At 41.2% G+C, this 18830-nt stretch overlaps 1 protein-coding gene across 1 annotated transcript in view; it reads left to right on the forward strand.

The window, feature by feature from the left end:
* The window catches only part of LOC311503439 (sodium channel protein type 3 subunit alpha-like), a gene marked incomplete at its 5' end in the record, with an annotated part of 157899 nt that overhangs the window by 79859 nt on the left and 59210 nt on the right, over positions 1–18830 (forward strand). The window contains 3 exons of the mRNA XM_084566154.1: positions 5623–5796; positions 6851–7012; positions 7100–7294. Coding sequence (XP_084422280.1) covers positions 5623–5796; positions 6851–7012; positions 7100–7294 — 531 coding nt within the window. The remainder of the gene's footprint in view (positions 1–5622; positions 5797–6850; positions 7013–7099; positions 7295–18830) is intronic.

Genomic DNA, 18830 nt, shown 5'->3' on the forward strand with positions numbered 1-18830 from the left:
CTCCCTGTGTGATATAGCGCACACAGTCCTCTGCCGTAACCTGTCTAATTTGGTCAGCAGAGTGCTGCCCTTGCTCAGGGGCACTAGGGCAGTGCTGGAGGAGACTTACAGGGCCTTTTGGGATTTTTTTTTTCTCTATAAATAACTGAACAAACAGTGATTCACTTACGCAAAGACATTCCTGAATAAATTGAATTCATTTAAATGTAATATTTAGAATGAGTTTGTCTTGGACTGTTTGTGTCTCACTGCTCTGACTGGCCAGAAGCTGCCAGTCGCCTGTGTGTGTGTGTGTGTGTGTGTGTGCGTTTGTGCATTTGTGTGTGTCCTAGTGCTTACTCATTACATCTGCCTGGTTGTGACAAATTTAATCACGTGTCTCTTTCTCTCACACACATAGTCCGTGTCATCCTCTCTCTGCTGATGTTACTGTTATTAGCGAGTGCTGATGTCGACATCCCCTGTGTGTGAGCCAGCATTACACACACATACACACACACCAGTGCACGCACACACAAGTGTACACGCACACACTCAAAGACACACTGGCCAGAGTAGTTTTCATTCCTCAGTCAGTGAATCAGACACTTTGCTATTGCAGAAACACACACAGATCTCTGAGACCTCGGTGCTAAACGCAGTGTCTGGACCTCAAAGTCACCAGCCTGGAAGTCAGAACAACTTCCCTGTACCACACATTTTTTGTGGCAGAACTTTAGTCTTGAGGCTCTCTGTTGAGAACTGATTATGCTCCAGTAAAGATCTGGTCCTGCCTGCTCAGTCAGATCGTTTGGGCATTAACAGCGACGTAGTCATACATGTCATCTGAGCACCATGGAGTTGCTGATTAGTTTTTGATTAGATTCTACATGTATGCTTTAGTTAGATATACGTATCATCTTGTTCCTCCTCTCCTCTCTCTTTTTTCTGTCTCAGCCAGTTTGACCTCAAGCAGATGGGTCCCTCCATATGAGCTGGGTTCTGCTCAAGGTTTCTTCCTGTTAAAAGGGAGTTTTTCCTTGCCACCATCACCTTAATGCTTGCTCGGGGGGTCTCCGGCTGGGTTCTGTAACGTGTCTTGAGACAATTTGTATTGTTATTGACGCTATAGAGCTACATCTGAATTGAACTGATCCAAATGGCTGCCGTCTGAGAAGCGTGATGTTTAGATTCTTCTATCGCATCTGTTGTAAAAGATATTGACAAGAAATAACTTAGGATAAACAGCAGTTTTTGGTTCTGATCAATTGAGGGACTATCCAATTGATCCAGACTCGTATTCTGAAAATAATTGAGTCTGGTAACACCAGGCTAGTGGTCATTTGTCCCACCAGACTGGATTTCAGACACAAACATCACAAACACAACTGTTTGGTTGGAAAACAGAAGAACAAAGAAGAGTTTATCCCACAGACTCACAGCAGGACATCCATTCATAATCATAACAAGGATGCTGCAAAAGTTTAGAGGTTTACAAAAAAAACCTGACCAATCTGAGTCAAACATCATATTAGTGGCGTTTACTAAATGTTTCTTATATAACTTAAAAGGACATACTGATGTTTTCTGTTTGAGCCCAAAGGCAGCTGCTGATATTTGGCAGCTGAACTGTGTTTAACTTCATTAACGTCACTGCCCGATGTCGACACACAGACACACACTCTGCGCTAATCTGTAACACAACACTACAGTCCACTAAGTCTAGAGTATACTCCTGTTACTGCTGATACCTCCAATATCCACAAGAGAAAAAACTCATTCTTTATTTCACACTACTTCTTTTTGTTTCCTAATTTAAAAAGAATCTTTCTTCTTTATTTAAATGTCCTCTTCTTTATTGTTTAAAATTCCTTCTGTTTTTTCTAATTCATCTTCATTTAAACTTCCTTGTCCTTCTCCTCATTATTTGTTTGAAATTCCTTCTTTACGTGAAATCCGTTCTTCATTTAAAATCTCTTCTTCTTTACCTAAAATCCCTCCTTGTTCTTCATTTAAAATTGGTTCTTTTTTGGTTGTTCTGTTGTCTTTGCTGCTAAAACATCTTCCCCTGAAGAAGGAATTTTAGACAAAGAAGAAGAAATAATGATCAACATCACAGCGGCTTCTTCTTCTCCTCCATTAAAAATTAGTTCTTCTTTGTTCCTTTGTCTTCTTCATTTAAAATGTCCTCTTCTTTGTTAAAAGATCCATCTTATTCTTTGCTGTTCTTCTTATCGTTCATTACTTATAATGTCTTTTTAAAACCTTTTTATTTTAAACTCATAAGAAGAAATTAGGAACATCCCAACAGCTTCTGCTGTCATTCCTTTTTTGAGTACATTCTTAAGCTTTTGGTTGTAAGAGTCTCATGTTTGTAGCCTCCACACACACAGTCTTTGAAAGGACCTTCCATTGACATATTGCATTCCATAGTCCCTATCCTAACCCTAGCCCAGTTGTAACCTTTACCCTTATACCAAATTTTAACAGGTTGTAACACCCATGAAGAACAACATGGCAACACAACATTCAATGAAAATTTAGCCCACTCTGCCAATAAGACACACACACCACATTGCACACACACACACAGGCAAAATATGTGTAAGTGAGAGGTGAGAGAGGCTCTCCTGATGTCAGTAATAATAACAGCGTGATTGTTGAGTAGCTAATCAACACGCTACTGAGTTAATGAGCCTATAGAAGAGGATCATCCATGTGTGTAGGTGTGTGTGTGTGTTTGAGGGAGTGGTAACCCCAGAAACAGCTTCGGATTTTGTGCAATACACACACACAGACAAAACAGTCACACTCCATTAAAACTCAAACCTCACTTTTTGGGAGACCCATAGTACACATACACACAACCTGGCTGTGAAATGCACAAACACACACGTGTGTCACGTAGCTGGTGTCACATCAAGGATCCCCTCAGTCTGGAACAACAAGCAGGGAGAGGGACTGCTGCTGCTGCTGCTGCTGCTGCTGCAACACACTCAGTCATAAATACACACAGTTCAACAAACACACACAAACACGCACACACACCCACGTGATGTAAAGCAGAGCGAGGCGAGCCCTGGACAAGCTGAGGTCTGCAGAGAGAGACAGACAGAGAGGCTTAAGAGATCAAACCACAGGAGCAAACAGCCGAGGAAAAAGCACAGCTCGAGTTTATGAAATCTCCAAATGAGAAAGAAATGGGTTGCTTAGACAGTCATGGTGCGACAGGGACAGTTGTGGTGGGCTTGGAACGGGCATTGACTCTAACTATTACACTACGAGTGAAGGAAACACATATGATTGGGGCACATCACTGCATCAGGAGAGGGACAAAAGTTGCAAGTGACAAGTGTCAGGCGTCATCATCATATCTCAAACTTCCATTGAAAATGTGTTGTAGCTTGTCCCTTTCTTACTGCTAGTGTGAACGGCAGCATTAGACCTCAAACCACAGCTACCAAATAGGTTGTTTGTTTGATCAGTGCACCATGTAGGTTTCGCCCATGAACCCATCTGACAAGCAGAGGTTAGCTGGTGTGTTGACCAAAACGAGATGCAAGACAACTGCAAAGAGACCGTAAGGAGAGGCCAAAAAAATTATAATTCAAAGTGACTGCAAACAGATACAGACCTAAACAGCTGCAAAGAGATGCAAATCAACAAAACAAAGAAACTGAATTGACCTAAATCGGATGAAAAAGTGGCATGTGCGAGACTGCAAAGACGCACAATAGGAGCTCAGCGAAACGCAAACTGACTTGTAGCCGATCTGCGTCTCTTTGTATCTAGTTGTCTGGCTTCTGTGTAGACTGGGGGCCCTTGGCTCCAGTGTTAACACGAGCATGTAATTCATATATGTACATTTTTCATAGACACTGAAGTGATGTTGAGCTCCAGGCTAATCAAAGCTAATGTTAGAGCAGCATGTCAATCTGCTGGAACGTCGCTGTGTTCGGCTGAACTCCTGTTGGCTTTTAAAGAAGTGGTGTGTTTCAGCTGGAGTTATAGGAGGTGACACGTCTGTGTGTCTCTTTGTGCATCTTTGTTTTTGTGTGTGTATGTGTGTGACCCTAACCCAGTCTGAAATGTCCGACCCTTTGGCTAACTCTGCCCTTCATTTAGCTCTCGTGTCTCTGTGCGTTTTTGTGTGAATCTGAGTCTGTGTCTGTTTGTGTCCTTACCTGTGCAGCATTTTATCTTTGCGTAGCGTGCGTTTGTTTGTGTGACACTTAAATTCTTAATTCAGTTCAATTCAATTTTATTTATATAGCGTCAATAACAATACAAATTGTCTCAAGATGCTTTATAAAACCCGGCCTGAAACCCCCAGAGCAAGCCTGAAGGCGACGGTGGCAAGAAAAACTCCCTTTTAACAGGAAGAAACCTTGATCAGAGCCCAGCTCATATGGAGGGACCCATCTGCTTAAGGAAAGCCGGGTACAGACAGAAGAAAGAGAGAAGAGAACAGCAAAGAGAGAAGAGAAGAGAACAGCAAGATAAACATACATCTGTCATAGATACATATATCTGACTAAAGCGTACATGTAGAATCTGATGATACAAATACAAGATATAGCTGATGATGTTACATGACAGTTTGAGAATATAAGAGGAATCATAGGCAGGTTAGAGAATTGTTCATTCAGGTAGGAGTGGATAACTGCAGGAGGCCATGAAGACTGGGCAGGCTGATGAGACCACTCTGACCGCTTAAAGAGAGATCACTGAAAATGTCTGAATATTTTAGATACTTTCAGTTATCGGAGTTCATTCTTGGTCTGGATTAGTCTTCAACAATCAGAGGATATATTCAGAAATATTAGATATTTCTGAAAAGTTCAAACGTAAACCACCAGTTGGTCTTCAGTTTCCTCTGGATTTAGATGAATGTTCCTGTTTACAGTTGAACCATAAACTTTACCATAACAAACACTGCTGATCTGGGCTTTATATGAAACTACAAATGAGTTTCAGTCAAATTTTGGTTGTTCGTTGGAATCAGTTATATATTTTTGTTTTTGTTTTCATGAATTACAACAAGAAGTGTATCTGTCTAAAAGTAACAACTGACAGCTGTGATACCAAAGTAAAGCTGTGTTTTCATTTTGAAGTTTTATTGACTGGACTTCTAGTAATGCAACACCCTACCTTTGCAGAACTTTGAGCCTTGATATCATTTAAACAGTTGAATTCTACAAAAATTCTCCACAGTAGAGTTATCATGAATGGAGAAATTAGCAACCAAGACCAAAACTGTTCGTGCACCAGGGTGTAAACGTGTTTATTTCTGCTGATAAGTTTTTAACATGGAGATCTATGGAGATTATCTAGATGTTAGAGTCTCTAGTGGACATTGGAGGAACTGCAGTATTGGTTACTTTGTGCTGGTTGCTACTTGAATTAGACAAACTGACATTTCACTCACTGCTGCAAACAATACAACTTCTGAAAGGCTAGACTCGAGGCATTGACGTGAAAACTTGTAGATACACATTATATCTGAAGTGGTTATTCAGGGAACTGCAAAAAATGCATCATACAAAGGACTGATGCTTACTGCTTCGTCTATGTGTTCCCAGCATGATCTGACACATTTAACGTGTGCTTAAATTCCTCTTTGTTTCTGTCTTTGTGTGCCAGGTGTTCTCTGGGATTTTCACAGCTGAGATGGTGTTGAAGATCATCGCCCTGGATCCATACTACTACTTCCAGACCGGCTGGAACATCTTCGACAGCATCATCGTGTGTCTCAGCCTCATGGAGCTCGGCCTGTCTGATGTCGAAGGGCTCAGCGTCTTACGCTCCTTCAGGCTGGTAAAGTGTCAAGTGTCAGACAATTTTCAAGACAAAATAAAAAGCACAGCAATGGCGAAAGGGATCGAAAGGGAACAAAATGAAGAATAGCATTAATGAAGAGGGAGCTCGGAGTAGACCCGCTGCTCCTTTGCATGCAAGGTCTAGTTGATGGTGGTAGGTCATCTGGTGAGGATGCCAGAACTGGCAACAGGTCCTTTGCCTTGTAGATTGAGTCAAGTCAGTTTTTTTATAGCCCACTATCACAACTTTGCATTAAGGACTTCACTGTTCTCTCACTCTTGATACGAATGAAATGAAACTCCTTCAAAGCTTTTATTAGGAAACAAAACACAGAAGTAACCTCAGTATCCCTCTTTTAGGATGGGATGACATCCAAACATAGCATAAAGAATACACAGCTGAGATATCACAATTTTACTGTGTAAACAAAAATAGGATCTGGGTTACCAAAGGAAACTGGACTGGATCATACTGTTAGGCAAAAGAAACTTCAAACTGATGACAACAGAAGGATCCATGGTTTTTGACAGCTTTTTGGACCAATTCAGTCTGGTGAACGAATCTGACTCACTGCACTGTGAACACTGATTAAATCCCTACATGTATAACATCGTAGGGACATTGTATCTAATTGAACTGAATCTTATATAAACTGTGCAGGAACATTAGATAAAGATTAGGTCGAAGGGTCTCCCATTTGCAGATGGTAGATGACTAAATGGTATTCTCACATACCCCAACATCAGCTCCTTTTGGATATTTATCATTAATGTGATTTTTGTGGACTTTTGGTCATGCTACCCTGCGAGTATTGCTTAAGTAGACAAAATGTCTGTTCCCGTCAGTTAATTTCTACATTAATTTAGCGTAGAAACTAGCCCAAACTTTCTCCATCCACAAAATGTTTGTGGCTGAAAGTTGGTCTGGAGTCTCTCTGTTGGGAAATGCCCCATAGTGAAATCCCAGTGGTGAAATCCCAGTCGATTTAACACTGCGCCATGTGACAAAACGCTTAGACTGACCTCTTCCTTTCTCTGTCTTTTCCTGGCAGCTGCGTGTGTTCAAGCTTGCTCGCTCATGGCCAACTCTCAACACCCTGATTAAAATCATCGGGAACTCCATGGGTGCTCTGGGGAACCTGACACTCGTCCTCGCCATCATCGTCTTCATCTTCGCCGTGGTCGGCATGCAGCTGTTTGGGAAAAACTACACGGTGGCGCCTCTAATCTCAGACTTGCATAAAGCTTATTGTCACTTTATTTATTAATGCAGGTTCATTACATGCAGCTTCTTGTTGCAGGACTGTGTGTGTAAGATCTCCAAGGACTGTGTTCTACCACGCTGGCACATGAAGGACTTCTTCCACTCCTTCCTCATCGTCTTCAGGGTGCTGTGTGGCGAGTGGATAGAGACCATGTGGGACTGCATGGAGGTCGCAGGCCAGCCACTGTGCATCCTCGTCTTCATGCTGGTCATGGTAATCGGAAATCTGGTGGTGAGTGACACTTGACGCCTCGCCTGAGAATCAGCTGTTTTTGTTAAAATCTGCCGGAACAGTATGTTTTCCGGGAATTTCTGGCTGTGTTATTGCTTGGCTAATCTGGAGCTAATCAGCTCAGTTTTTATGTTGCATGTCTCATCCAACACATAGTGAGTGTTGGACATGTGCTAGTCTCTTCATATTGCCAACTTCTGTTGACAATGTGTCGTGGCTTGTTGCTTTCTCTCTGCTATTGTGAAAACACCATTAGCCTGGAAGCTAGCTCGAACTTCTCTCACCCACAACATGTTTATGGGGGAAAGTTGGTTTGGAGTCACTCCAATGGGAGCTGATTATCCCCTGGCAAAGATCTGCTGTGGGTTCCAGCCATAATCTGCATGTAAAGATGGATGTAGTATTGCATTATGGAGACCAGAGTCTTTGGTCATCTCTACACTTTCTATCAGGAACCAGGAGTTTCGTTATTAGGAGTGTTGCCTTTAACCAACTCCTTCAGACTGAATCAACAGTAACTTACTGGAAACACCAACCAGTCCACACATAAGCTAACATTTGCTTCTTTAGCTACACTGTGCCAACCTTCCTGTTTCTAAGCACTATTAAAGGACTATTAAAATCGAATTATTATTCTTTTAAAGAATCTCCAGAAGTCGGAGACAGTTCAGGCAAGTGAACAATTAATTACAGATGTAAACAGAGCAGTAATTTTCTCAGTTTACCACAATGACCACAGGGACTGATGCACTGTTTCTGAAGGACCAGAGATTATTGGAGACAGCATCTTCACCGAGGTGGATTCTCTTTGGCTGGAGCTTCAAATGTTTATTGTTTTAAACAGGAAAGTTTGTGAAGGAGGATGATTGGGTGTTCATAACGAAAGTGACTGAAATGTGACCACAGCATGATGTATCAAGGGAAGGAGCAAGACATTTAGTTTAGTCGATGCTGCCCGAGAATTTGTTGAAGCAGCCCTTGTTTGCATAACAATCAGAAATGTATAATGAATTAAATACATTATTACATTTTAATTTAAATTTTAAATAGAATTGACAATTAAAAGGCAGCTGGACAAAGCTCACCTAAATAAGATGTTAGCAGTTACACCTGTGTGTTTCCCGATACACCAACATTTGTGTGGTGAAAAAGCTGAGATTGCTGAGTGGTGGTGAGATGGTAGTCTGACCTTTGACGTTCGTGACCTCTGACTTCTGTGGTTTTATTGTTAAGGTTTGTAGCTGTGGATGCTTAACTTTCCAGGGCTTTGTTTTTCACATGTATGGCGTGTGCTGGATGCTGTTGGAGGAACTGGAGAAAGAGAGTCTGTTTTAAATGTGTCCCCGAGTTTCAACTCTAGGAATTGTTGATTCATCTGAGATCTGCCGAAAGCTGAAAGTGATCTGCTGACCTCCTCTTGTCTCAAAATCTCTCCCCGTTCAACCTCCTGACTTTTCTATCTAGCTCTCCATATGTGCTGATCCTCAGTCAACCATCTCCCTTCCTCTTTTCCACCCTCTCACGCTCGCTGTCTCTTGTAGGGCTGGGAGTTTTCGATTCAACTCTATCTTGAATTGAAAGATCAGCTTTTTGTAAATATTAGATAGATTAGACTAGATTCAACTTTATTGTAATTATGCAGGAAGTGAGTAGCGGTACACAGCCATAGTCTTTTGCTGCCGTTTACCTCATGTGCTCACATTCAGTTTATTGCAGAATAAGTTTGTTTGACACACCTCTCTACCCAAGATCTCAGACACACTCCTTGTGGCACTTTTCAAAGAAATGCAGCTCGTTGGAGTCCATGTTTGTTTTGGTAGCAGAGCATAGAACATAGAGAATACATCTGAGTGGATGGTTTGAGCTTGTACGGCTGCTGAGACGCAAGAACAAGGAAATGCTAGTAACATTTCTGGAGAGGTGGCCATCATGCCACGCTGTAGCTACATACAAGTGAAGCACGACTATAAACTAAGCTTTAAAATACCCACTCACACACTTCAAGACTGCCTGGATTAATATCAAACATTTTTGATATGTCAGTACTTATACATTAACCAACAGTAAACATATCAGCATGCTACTGACGCCTCTTCGTAATGAAGAATAGACACCCAAACATTTTTGCGTCTACATATTCTTTCTGCCACCTACTGGACTGGAGCGTGGCTCAGTACATTTACAGCAAGTTGATTCTCCACCGTTTCAGTTTAGTTTTTTATCCACTTCTCAGTCAGATCATGTGAGGCAGTACCTTCAGTGCTCCCTGATCTGACACAATAATCTAAATAATATCCTATAATATGAGTTGCACTAATATTTTCAAATCTTGCAGAGCGTGCAGGTTTGAGATCACAGAAAACATCTGTGAGGTTTCTCCTTAACTGTTTGATGGAACCTAATTTCAGAATCATTTAAGATTAGATCCAGATCCCCAGAGGATGAACTCTTAGACCTTATTATTATATTATTTATTTCTGATTAGTCTCTAGTATCTCTTTAGTGTTTCTGATATCAAGCTCCTTTCTCTCTTTGTCTCCCAGATCTTGAAGCTCATGTGACACAGTGGTGTTAACTTCATGTAGAACAAGCGTAATCGACCACACATACACAATCAAACACACACACAAACATGCACACGCACAGGCACACCAACACAGTGAGCGCTCATTTTTCCAGGCAAAAGGAGGAGAGGAAAGATTTCCTTTCTCCTGATAACTATCTGTCATCTCATCTTACGCTGCAACCCCCCAGACTCACACACATACGCTAGCTCATTTTACCTGCCTCACTCTCAACCCCCCCCCCCCCCACACACACACACACACACACAGCAGCACCATGAACACGTCACGTCTGCACCTCTCTAAACACATCAATCAATCCATCACTGACTCTGTGTGTCCTAATCAAAGGGATTCAGAGCAGACAGGAGGCCGTAACCAGAGAAGAGAAAGTCCACTTATCTGATGGTCAACACACTTATGTCTGAATGCACACACACACACACCCACCCACACGCACACACAAACTGTATAAATGTAATTTTATGTCTTGTATCGTGCAGGAATTTAGCAGACACTTTTGTTAATTAATGAAGGAGGTTTGTTCATTTTGAGTTATTGTACAATGTATGTTTCACAAAGCACAAAGAGAATGTGTCAAATGAAGGACAGGATGTTTAAACCTGAAAATATATAACAAAAGAAATGAACGGTTTTGTTCAAAAATATTCAGCTGATTTATCTTACTTTCTGGAAACTCACATTTATTAGGCAGGCAGCAGGAACGCATTTCAAAATGGAGCAAGATTAAAAAGATTAGTAGTCAAATAGTGAAACGATTGTCTTTAAGAAGAAATTAAGATTTATATAACTTTTATTTCGCTCTCTAAATTTCTTTGCCATTTTGCTCCTTAGTCAACATCTTCTTCGTCCTCTTCCTCTTCCTCCTCCTTTTCTTTGGGCAGCTGTGGCTCAGTAGGTAGAGTGGGTTGTCCATGAACTAAAGTGTTAGTAGTTCAATCCCCAAACATGCCACAAGCCCAAGTGTCTTTGAGCAAGACACTGAACCCCCCATTGCACCCCCAGTAACTGTACAGAACTAGGTAGAAAAAGCTCTATATAAATACAAGGCTTTACCATTGCTTTTCTTATTATTATTATTATTATTCCTCCTCTTCTTTTTCTTCTTTGAGTGTTGTAGTTGTTGCTCCCCAATGAAGTGTATTGTCATATTCACCACTCAGTGGATCATGTAGAGTGTTTGCTGCTGCTGCAATAATAGAGTCCCACTCTTCTACTTAGCTTAATGGTCTCATAGATATTTAATAACAAGCTTGATAGGACACACACACATACACACACTTGTAGTCAACATTCTTCTTCCTCTTCTTCTCTCGCCAGCGAGGAATTGTATCTACTCATGCATAGGGATGCATGTGTGTATGTGTCATGATCACCAAACCTTTACAATTCATGTGGTAAATGGTAAACAGCCTTGTTTTTATATAGTACTTTTCAACCTATTGGTACTCAAAGCGCTTTACAGTCACAGACACATCTACCCATTCACTCACACAAGCACTCACACATTCACACACCAGTGCCACGCACTGGGAGCAACTGCTCAAGGACACTTCAGCATGTGGGGATCAAACCGCTAACCCTCTGGTTCATGTTCAACCCGCTCTACCTACTGAGCCACATCCCTTTAGATGAGGCCTCATTGTACTCACCTCACTGTGTGTGTGTGTGTCTGCGTTTGTGTGAAGGCATTCATGCTTGCATGCATTCATGTGCTTGTGTGCATGATTTGTTTCTGGGTTTTTTTTGTTACGAGATGTCAAGTGTCAAGCCTCATAATAGGCCCAGAGGAGGGAAGTCCAAATATGGCTAAGAAAGACAGGATAAAGAAAAAAAAGCAATGATGAAGAATGAAGGAATACACAGACAACAGACACAAAAGAGGGCTGAATCAATGGAAATTGAAAAAGAAAGGAAGAAAGAACACAGCATGCAGAAAGGAAGAGTGAAAAAAAGAGAGAAAAAAATGAAACAAAAAGAAGAGAAAGAAAGAATGAAAAAGGGAATTAAAGAAGTAAGAAAGTAAACAAGAGGAAGAGGAGAAGAGTGTTTGAGAAGAGTGGAATCTGGAGGGAATGAGAGTGGATGGATGTATGTATGGATGGATGGATGGATGGATGGATGATGGATGGATGGATGGATGGATGGATGGCACGATGGAGAGATGGATGGAAGGATGAAGGAATGGCATGAAGGAAAGATGGATGGAAGGAATGATAGTCAGCTGTTTATAGAAGTGACACCTGTCCTGTGTTCTTATTTTAGTACAACACAAAAAACAGAGTTTGGTGTAGCTTGTGTACAGTGTGTGCCTGTGCATGTGTGTGCGTGCCTGTGGGTGCGCTTGTGCGTGTATTACTCAACTAAATGTAACAGGCGTCCATGCTTTCTCTGGCAGATAAAGAAGAGGTGGGGAATCACCTCTTATCTCACGTACACACTCGGGTATGTGACTCTGTGTGTGTGTGTGGGTGTATGTGTGTGTCCTCAGGCAGTTGCTGAGTTAGTGCAGCAGTCTGGGTGTAAAGTGTGTAACACCATGACACCATGAGGCACGCAACATTTTAAATCCCTCAAAATCAGCTGTTTCCATTCAGCAGGTTTCACAGCTATCCAGTTATAGTAGCTGTCCTGATATCCAGATGTTTCCAGACATCGATATGGTTTGAACTGAATGTCTGTGATCCTGCAGATCTTCAGAAAGACAGCTTTTACTCTGAAAGTGTTTACTCTTTAAAGTCAAACTCCTGCTGTATCCTGCAGGTCTTGTTTTTGAACCTCTTGTGTGTATGTGTGTGTGTATGTGTGTGTCTGTGTGAGTGAAGCAGATGTTTAGTTTGCTGTTTCTTTTTATGACAAACGAGCGGCTGAATGTGTTTTCCTGAGCCAGCACTTTGACTGCAGCACACCTGCTACAGCACTCCTCCTCCGCTCTTACCTTTGTTATTCTTCTTCCATTCCCATCTTAATATCTCATCATATATATAGATCTGTATATTCTCTGACTTTAATCATTGTGACATTTTAAAAGGCCTCCCAAGGAGCTCAAATCAGCAGTTTAGGCTGATTAACTGCATTTGTGGTAGACGACTTAATGGAAGAAACATCTGGGGGAGATCTAAATCCTTCTGGTAAAGTGAGTAAAAAAACAAAAAAACAAAGAGCAAGTATTATTCCTTCAATAGTTATACGGTCGGAGCTGATTACTGTATGAAAACTCATCCCTGGATGCAGACAGCGGTGTAGTATGGACTGGGCTGGGTTTTAAAAAAAATATTTTTCAGATTGAATCTTGATTTGAATGATCTAATATGGATTCATAAAATCCTTAAATCTATTTGTTTAGAGACGCATAAAAGATGATAAACTAGAGGGAAAAGATTGTGGAAATACCACAAATCTCTGGAACCAATGTAAACATTAGTTTTAAGTTAATTTGTTTTGAAATATCTCTAAATGAATTGTCTCGGGTTGAATCCAATCACTACCCGAGCTGAACCTTAGTCTCATTTGCTGCAACTCAGCTGCGTGTTTCTCTAACGTAGGTCTTTAAAGACCAAATGAACCGGCAGGCACAGAACATAGAATTTACCCGAGGACGGTTATTTCCAGCAGGATTCATGACCTGAAAGTGATGCACCTTCTGGTACATATAAATCTAGTCTCTCGTTGTCCATGTCTTTATAGTTGACATTTCGTCTCTAGTGGACCTTCCATGCTCTGGTTGCCTAGCTAATCCTAGAGGTAAACGACTGAAACGTTAAAATACTAGGAACCAAAGTGGTGGAGTTTCCTTTGGGTAAACGTTGTTTGAAATCTATGTTTGCATCACATGTTGATCAGCTGTATCAGTCGCTCAAAGTTGTGATTAATTCAGCATCACATCGTCTGAGGTCAGGTTTGTTATTTATTATCCATAAAGACGGAATTATAAGATGATTGGTTTATGAGAATGAAGATTCACTATAAGTCAATAAAAGTCAATCCAGACACTAAAGGTACAGACAGAAGAAGAGGAAAAGAAATCTAAATTTAGTCAATTTAGTCAAGTATATATAAATGTAGAAACAGAGATTATGAGGAAAAATACTGCCTCAACATCTAAATACAATTAAACAAAATGTGTATATTAAAAATAAATAGGAAACTCTGGTCCATGTAGATGACCAACGGCTCAGCTGTTCTTTTGCCTTTCCAGTTTCACAGACTGTGCATGTGTGTGTGTGTGTGTGTCTGTGTGTGTGGTTTGGCCCACTCCCTGGGCTAATTGATACGATCTGCTTAACGAGTTAAACGAGGTGAATTTGGGGGGGATCAGGTGGTCCGCTGCTCTGTAAACTGACACACATACGCGCACACACGCACTGACTCTTGCTGTCACCAAACATAAGCACATCAATGAGTGATGCATAGACACACACAACATCTTCCACACCCAAAAACTGCTCTCTTTCTCTCTCTGTCATCACACACACAAAGCGGTGTGTTACACAAGCCGGCTTTTAGCGGGGTTTCCCACCCAGATCAGAAGGTCTTCCAGCGTGATTGTCCAGTTGGAACCAAACAGACACCAGTTAAATTAGATTTAAACCCAGACCAATGTCCACGCAGCAGACATGCTGACTTTATTGTTGCTCTTCTTCTGTGACTTTTTGGCAGTCTTGATGCTAGCACTACAAGGACGTGGTTTTGGTTTATGGAAATCCTAGAACAAATGACTACAAAAGATCAGGCTTGGTGGAGGACCGATCCTCTCCAAAAATGCCCTGATCTGGCACAATATTACTTGGGACATCCCTAGTGAATAATGAGCTGGTGAACATAGTGGATTGTTTAACAGCTAAAGAGCACGATAGTTCTGGGGAGCTAAAAGGCAAATTCAAAGACAAATTGAAAGACAAGACAAAACTTTTTAAAGGACATAATACAGTATATTCAATTTGTGTGTGCTGCTTGTTTCCACTGCCCCGAGTGGCCAAAAACAAAACTGAACATATTTCCAACTGTAAGAAGATGGAATGAGCCAGTGTCTATTCTTGTCGTTGCACACTGTTATCGACTGTTGGAAAGCAACAAGGTCATTGGTCGACTTGTCCGGTCATGTTGCCATGTTAACCAATCAACAGCATCGATCTATTGGTGTTGCGTCCGGCCTGCAGCCAATCAGACAGCAGCGATTCAGGCTGGTGAAACCAGGCATGTGACAACCGAATCCTGATCAGTAACACAAACATCAACACACATCACCAGCTGGGATCAATACACACACTCACATACACACACACACACACAAACATGTGTTTCTATCTTTGTGGGGACCGTGGACAAAATGCATGTACCCCTAACCATCTCAACTAAGTGCGTAACCCTTAAGGACAACATGGCCCCACAACGTTAGTAATCCACTCAAGTTTGGCTCCCACAATAAAATAATAAAAACAAGACTACACCCTCACCCACCCCCACACACACATAGATACAGTAACTATTTTTTCTGTTTCAGACGTTTTCACAGGTATACCACACACACATGCCCATTGATTGTCCTCCAACACTTCTGTTACTGTAGCTTGCTCTGAGATAAAACTAATTTAAACTGTAAAAGTTAACATCTTTAAACCTCTGATTTGGGGCTGATTGGAATAGTTTAAATATTAAGTCCAGTTTAACAGCAACACCTCCCAAATGATCATCCAGTTGAATTACCAGCTTTCTGTCGCTGTTTCAGCATCAACTGAACATTAGAACAGTCATGAAAGAGGATTTAGATGAGAATGCATTCATAATGTACCTAATAAACTGGCAAGTGAGTGTATATACCATCAACATGAGTAATACAGGCACATACACAGGTCAGAGTTTTCTTCTGTGCCCAATATTGACCCACTGGCCCGTTTTCCTCTTACGCAACTAGAAATTGGGAAGCTAGTAGATCTAGTGGAGTTGTTACATAACAGCTGACCAGCTGTGGGACATCCAGGCTGCAGAGTGTGTGTTTGTGTGTCTGTCACAGGCTTAGGGTCAGTATGTGAGCATGAAAGATGTGAGTATGTGTTTGACAGAAAGAGAGAGGGAGAGTGACAGATGATTATCACAAGCAGGACCAGACCAAAAGTCTTATTGTAAAGTTTGTGTCTTTTCTCTATATTGTTGTTCACAGACAGACAATAAAAATAAGTCATTGTAATTTCTCAGCCACTGAACGAATCCTGACAGAAGTCACTTAAAAGAAGCTGATTCAGTTTAAAAAAATTATTTTACAAACTTCAAATCCGAATACATAATACATGCAGTCTTGCATTTGGTCAACGTTCTTTTCTGGCTGTTTGGGTTATCATGAATATAAACTTTTTTTTTAAGATTTTATAATCAGCAGCACCATTTGTCACAAATCTAAAGGCATGGACACACAAAATCAACACCTAACAACTTACAACAAAGACTGACTGTGACGTTGTCTCACCGCTCCTGTTTCTGAACAAGAAATGTGCACTTGAACACATCACAAAATCTATAGCCAACGAAGAGCTGGTATATTCTGTACGCTCTAGCCTGGAGTCTGTCCATTAAGAACTGATTATGCTCCTGCAAAGATTTTCTGGGCCAGTCAAATTGAGTGGGCACAGAAGTGTAAAGTTGAACAAAATGGCTCTAAATGGTCGTAGGACTATCTAGTTATGTGTAAGAAGAAGCTAGGAAGAGCTACTACTATGAAGATGACCTATGTCCTTTGACCTTTTCGCTAACCTATGTCACATCTGTTTCTCTCTTGCTCTGGTTCTCTGACTGATCAACCAGTCAGAGGTATCACTCTAACCAACTCGACGTGCTGACATTTCAACATGCCAAATGAGCTGAACGAGACGAGACACAACCTCAAAAACTAGAGCCACTGACGTTCACAGATGATCTGTCACTGGTAAACTGCCGATCGTTGGGTTGGTGTGTCACGTCCTTCAGCTATGTCACTTTCTCTGCTGCAGTTCACAGCAAGCCCTGCTGGAGTTCCACTGGGAAACAAACCTGCCTGAGGGCTGCTGGCTGTAATCATAAGAGACACACAGGAAGCTGCTACTTGATCCTCCTGACCTACACCTGTCACCAAAACACACACTCAGCTGTGGTTAAAGAGAAGCCAATCTGGCTAAGAGCAGCACTCCAACTTAGTGATCAGTTACCAAGGGTCTCAGGCATTATTCATCACATACTGAATAATCAACCTGCATCGGAAACTATGATACCAGTGTGTGTAGTGAGTTAACTAAAGAACACGAGAAAGAAAGCAGGAAGAAACACCTGAAGGAAGTTGAGGAGAGTTTCCTGGTTTCTGCACCGCTGACTTTTCTTCGTCCACGTTGTATGTGTGACTTACCCAATAATTCAACACCCACTGCACTGTACAAATGCCAAAATGACCATTAAAGGCTCACAAAGACGATGGTAGACAGAAGTGTTATTTTTGACACATAGAACAAGCAGAATGTTTTTGATTTACCTTGGTTTAGCTCTCTAACAGCAGCGGTGAGTCCACGTCATTCAGTCAGTTGTTTCAGCTCGTAACTCATTTCCATCAAATCTAGTTTATGGAGGCTAGCTACAGGAGTATTCTGATTGTCTTTTCTGGGTTCTTTCATCAGGATGTTCCCTGTCCTCCTGATATTTAGTTCTTGCCCATTTGACAGTTGTCTTCCTCCTCCAGACTGTGTTTAGCTTTGCTTCTTCCTCTTGGCTTACTTCCCAGACTTGACAGCTGTAGGTGAGAGCTGACTGAACCAAACAAGCAAGACTGAAATAGTAACTATTGGATGGATTTCTGTGACATTTTTTAGCTCTGGTCCCCAGAGGATGAACCCTTTTAATCACTTGACAAATGTGTACTATTAAATTTATTAAAATTTTGTAAATTGTGATCATATTTGTGATTCCTCCTCTGTCTTTTCTATCGTACCTGGAGGTAGCATCTAATTTTTCCATGCTATACTAATAACTTTAAAGATCATCTAACTGTGCCACCATTGCTATTATAACACTGATTTATGTTGTTTTTAAGCAGTGAAATATTTCAACAATAATTGGATTATCATAAAATTGAATGCGCGCATTCCTGCTCACAGAGGAAGAAATGTAAATGTTTCAATCCTTTAAAAGCCCAGACACACCAAACCAACATCAGAGAGCTACCAAAAACGAAAGACAATGGCTCATGTCACTCAAATAAAATGTTTGCACCTGAACACACCGCAAAGACTACAGCTGTCAACTAGCTGATACATGCATTCAGCACTGTAGAGGAAATAACTCTTTATGCTAGCAGGTGGCAGTAGCCTCTAGGTACATCTACTATTAGCTTGGAGGCTGGAGGCTATGAAGAGCTACTATTAACTGGAACGCTAAAGCTAGGAAGAGCTGTATTAGCTGGTAGGCTTGGAGGAAGAGCTACAGGCCGTCGTACAGAGCTGGCCTTTCCTGAATCATGCTGATCAGTTGGTATACACTTTATTCATTGTAGATCATCATGTTGTTGTGGAAATATTTGTTGATTTGAAACTTCAGGTGAGAGCTGAAATACGAGAAGAGACTTTTGTGTGACCTTTGAATTTTTCTTTTCATGCATTTGTTGTCTGAGCTGATCAGCCAGTCAGAGTGACTGACATGATTTTGTTGTTGATTCAACATGCTGAATCGGCAGAAAAGTCAATTCAACGTTGTGGTCACGCACCAATAAAACTCAACACCAGCAAACGGCCGACCAACAACTCGGTCTGTCAGGCCTCAATAATTTGATGTAGCATCAACATGTCAAAATTAAAAAAAAAAAAAAAAGACTAACTAATAACCAACAAAAGTAATGCTCTCATGATTCAGCCTCAGTGCTATTCATATTTTGTAAGTAATCACATAATGCTACCACAGGTTTCGGTACAGGTTTCTCTAATGTCCGTCTCTTTTTC

Source organism: Chelon labrosus (genome assembly GCF_963514085.1).
Source record: "Chelon labrosus genome assembly, chromosome: 18".
Classification (NCBI taxonomy): Eukaryota; Metazoa; Chordata; class Actinopteri; order Mugiliformes; family Mugilidae; genus Chelon; species Chelon labrosus.